The 4439-nt window shown below is 29.1% G+C and overlaps 1 protein-coding gene across 1 annotated transcript in view; it reads left to right on the forward strand.

Moving 5' to 3' along the window:
• Positions 1–1488, forward strand: part of LOC106682356 (endocuticle structural glycoprotein SgAbd-4) — a 7249-nt gene extending 5761 nt beyond the window's left edge. The window contains exons 3-4 of the mRNA XM_067051074.1: positions 567–773; positions 1165–1488. Coding sequence (XP_066907175.1) covers positions 567–773; positions 1165–1333 — 376 coding nt within the window. The 3' untranslated portion in view covers positions 1334–1488. The remainder of the gene's footprint in view (positions 1–566; positions 774–1164) is intronic.
• Positions 1489–4439: the final 2951 nt, after the last annotated feature.

The raw sequence follows: 4439 nt of genomic DNA on the forward strand, positions 1-4439 counted from the left end.
CCAGATAAAAATCTCACTATATGAACCATGTAATTATTCTTAGGGGACATATGTCCCAGAATAAAGTTATTTTTTCATTTCATTTCATTATAATCTATGAATGCATTTTAGTTTGGAATTGGGAATATTCTACCATTGCACATTCTAACGATCTCAGATATTACGATTGCATAAACAGTTTTGAGTATACTTCACAACTTTCGCAATGATCCTTTCTATAAGAGGACACTTGTAGATGTGTATGAAACATATATTCTCTTCTAAACCATCAGATATCGATTAGTGAAGGGCGACTTGTGATTTGTGAGCAATTAAATACTTTTATTATCTTATTGTATAACATGACGTCTAGGGCAACATTATAAAAGTTTATAGAGGAGACATAGATTGAAGATTCACAACAACGTTAGTTAAGCTATATACAGACTTTATTAGAGATTAAATTGAATTGTCAAGATTGACCACTGTATAATTCACAGTTTTTACAACTTCGCGATCTATTTAATAAGCCAATAGTTAATGAGTGAACAAAGATCATCTGACGTCATGACATCTCTCCATTCCAGTTACCAAACCGGAAACGGCATCAACGCTGAAGAAAGCGGACGTGGAGGCCCAGGACCACAAGACGGAACATCCGCTCACGGATCCTACTCTTACACCGGCCCTGATGGACAGACCTACACCATCACTTACACCGCTGATGCCAATGGATTCGTGCCCCAGGGTGCTCATCTCCCAACTCCACCACCAATCCCAGAGGAAATCCTCAAGTGAGTTTACCAATCATAATTTATATGATATGTTTCCAGAAATATATTACAATTGTCTTCAACTCATTGTTCATGTTTGTTTTGTTTTTTAACTTGAATTTGACAATTTTCAGTAGCTTTCTCTTATTTTTCATTATATTCCTTAAAATTAGATTACTAATAAAGCTTTTTTTACAACAAAAAATTACTTATCTTCAAAATGTTAGTTTGATAGTAATACAATTGATAATGACTGCAAAGTAGTTTGTATTCTCTTATGAAATTATTATTTATTTTTTTAATTTTATTTGACACAAGAACCTAAACTTTGGCAATGTCAAAGGAATCTTATTCATTTCACTCACTATTTGTTCAATGGTATTTCATTATTGACATCATATTTCACACTCAGGTCCCTCCAGTTCAACGCCGCTAACCCACAGTCCGAATACGACACCGGTGACTACTCTGGAGCTGGAGCTGGAGCTGGTGCTGGTGCTGGTGGATACAGGCCATCCTTCCAAGGAGGCAGGCCCGCTCCATCCTACAACCCATCATCTGGATACCATTACAGGAAGTGATTCTCGACAGCGTATACCAAGAACGTGCCAACATAAACCATTTAACTAGGATAAGTCCATGTGATACTCATTTAATGTACATAATCATGTCATATTAAAGATTTTTTATACTTATATAGAGAAATATCAAGTGCAATAAAGCAATTATTTGTATACTTATTGAGTTTCATTTAAAAAGACCTTTATTCGATTTTTCCTTCTTAAAACTTAAAATAAGAAACAATTACTAATTAAGTACAATAATAAATCAGATTAAAAAAACTTTTATCTCTAAAAGAAAGATTATTTAAAATTAATATGTTATTTAAATTGATATTTTTATTTTTAGAATGTTTAATATATATGATTTTTTTGACATATTTTTATTTTATTCAAGTGATATCGTCCATCTGATGTCTGATGGGTTTGGTAACATGTATTTATCTCCTGATGGAAAGGTAAATTATAGATATCAACATAATAATGATTTGAAAAATAAGGAGAAGGATCCAAATAAAACTAGTCCAGCATGCAACCAAAAACCAACATATTTTTGATTTTTAAAATACACTCATTTTACATAAAGAGAATAATACATACAAAAGGAAAATACTGGAATCCATTTACATATCTGAAAATATTGATTACACAGTAAACTTCAAAACAGATACGAGGAATTTAAATCAACATTATGCAGAGATATTAAGTAAGATTAATTTATAAATAATATAGGATAATTTATATATGGATAATTACAGTTAGCCTTGATAGGAATTTTACTAATGTAATAAAGAGAAAATAGTGACAAAAATGTAATTATGATAAATAATTTTTTAAATGCTTGAACTGAGTAAAGGTAGGTTACAAGTGAGGTTGTAATAAAAGTGTATAAAGAGTGGTAAAAGAGAAATAATTTGACTGTGATTTTTAATGTATTTTTGACATATTAGGTAATTAAACAAATGTGAGATATACTGATTAACAAAAAATAAGTTTACCTAATGGTTTTAATGCTGTTCATAGATGTAAATGTTTTGACCTGGGCAGAATAGCCTGTATGGAGTTTTTTTTTTTAAATGGTTAAATGATATGTCTCATAGTAAATTAAGGTAAGGTAAATTATAAATAATAATGTTAAATAATTGAATTTATTGTAGGATCATACAAATAATGGAAACTTTTTGTAATAGATTGTCCCTGAAGATGGCCGAATTGGCCGAAACGTTGGACGTGTAAATGAAATAAATGTTTTGAGACTATAATTTGGATAGTATTTTTGAATTATTTAGTAAAAAATTGCCAGTCTCAAGAAAGAAATTTGAAGATTATAAGTAAATTATAGTGTTTATATGCATTTTTAGTTTACAGTTCGTAGCAATAAAGACCATAAATATTTTTTATTAATATTTTATTGCATATATGTTACAATGCCTTATAAACAATGTAAGTTCTTCATTTCTGAATTTTATGAATTATATTATCCTGTCATACGAAAGTCATCATATCTTCGTTTGTATTATATTCACACACCCTCACGTACTATTAGTGTCTAATCCTATCAAATTATTATGTTTGACAATCTACGTATATAGCCTTCATCACCTGACTTGTCTTAAATATTCGAGATTTCAACAAAGTCTTCAATATGATACTCCGGGGATTTTATTTTGAGTTTAATTAGTCCTTCTTTTATAAATTATTTATTTTCTCATTATTTTTTTTAATAGACGAAGAGACCATACAAATATCAATTCCTTTCTTTTACATCTTTCTTCTCTTCTTCCTGTACCACAGATGTCCCATTCATTTAGAATGAAATGCTTTCATAAGTTTCTTATATCTTATTCAATTATTATTTAGTTGATATGTTTTCTAAACTTTACTCTATTTTTAAATTAAGTTTTAGGTGTTCATTTTTGAATTTTTCAGAGTAATATCAATGGCTGATTGTTTTTTTCTATTAAATATATTTTTTTTTTTTCTATGTATGGCGTTCCAAATATCTTTTCTTTGCATAATTTCTTTTTGATTGAAAAAATTAATGAATAGAAGACTTAGATTGAATAACAAACCTTGATTAAGTGTTAAAGTAGAGGTTTTGCTTGTATTTGAGTTTTTTTGTGTGTTGTCATATATGCGTATGCCTCCAGTGTTTAAAAAAATAAATTTTATAGAATATAGAAATCTAACGTACTAGTTTATTCTTACTATCTAAAAAATAAAAATAATAATAACCGTACACCTTCTTCTTTAATAAATATAAAAATACTACTCATTTTTTTACCACTATAGCATACATCCTTCCAAATAAAGTTGCTATCTTTAAAAATTATCAATCGTCTCAATGTTTCCTCAGCGTATGCATCATGATTAACTTTTTTCTTTTTGTTCTAATTTGAAATACAATAAATTTTGTGAAATATTAGTGGAGCTTGATTGTAAAGTATAAATAATAAAAAAATAGTAACAATGATATCTCTACCTAATTCAACACATTAAATTGAGATTAGGTTTTGGAATGTCTTTTCTATAGACTAAAACTCAGGCACTAAGGGACGATCCGAAGTGATAAGAACTCACTCATCGAAGTCCCATCCTCCCATCACCAAGAACCCACTCGTCGAAGAATTGAAGGTAATAGCATCATGTATTTATTTTTTGAACTAAATAATTATTTGTTAAAATTATTATTAAAAATAATAATTTTTTGAGCGTGAAGTAATTATTAATAGATTTATTGGATATATATAAAAAAAAATTAATAAATATTATCACAAATATTTTGCAAGAAATTTATAACATTTGAATTGAGGATTTGAAAATATTTGGTTGCAGTTGGTAGTAACCATATTTCTAGATGGCCAACTAGAGTATACGTGTAGGTGTTAGGCGAAATGAACTCGGATGTGAAATGAGTTTAATCGACACTTTTGAACAACTTGGTCGATATTAACTATAAAGTCTTTACAATATGGTCTTTCTCTATCTCACGTCCAGTAGTCTGATCCTCTGAGGCCCAACTGCATACCTGTCTTTATATGACAGGAGACTGTACTTTTCATTATTATACTCTAGTGTTTGTTCTGTATAGGAGGTATATAGTACAAATTGCGTCTTGAAAAACCTA

Source organism: Halyomorpha halys, unplaced genomic scaffold (genome assembly GCF_000696795.3).
Source record: "Halyomorpha halys isolate HHAL.00 unplaced genomic scaffold, Hhal_1.1 Scaffold408.1, whole genome shotgun sequence".
Taxonomy (NCBI): domain Eukaryota; kingdom Metazoa; phylum Arthropoda; class Insecta; order Hemiptera; family Pentatomidae; genus Halyomorpha; species Halyomorpha halys.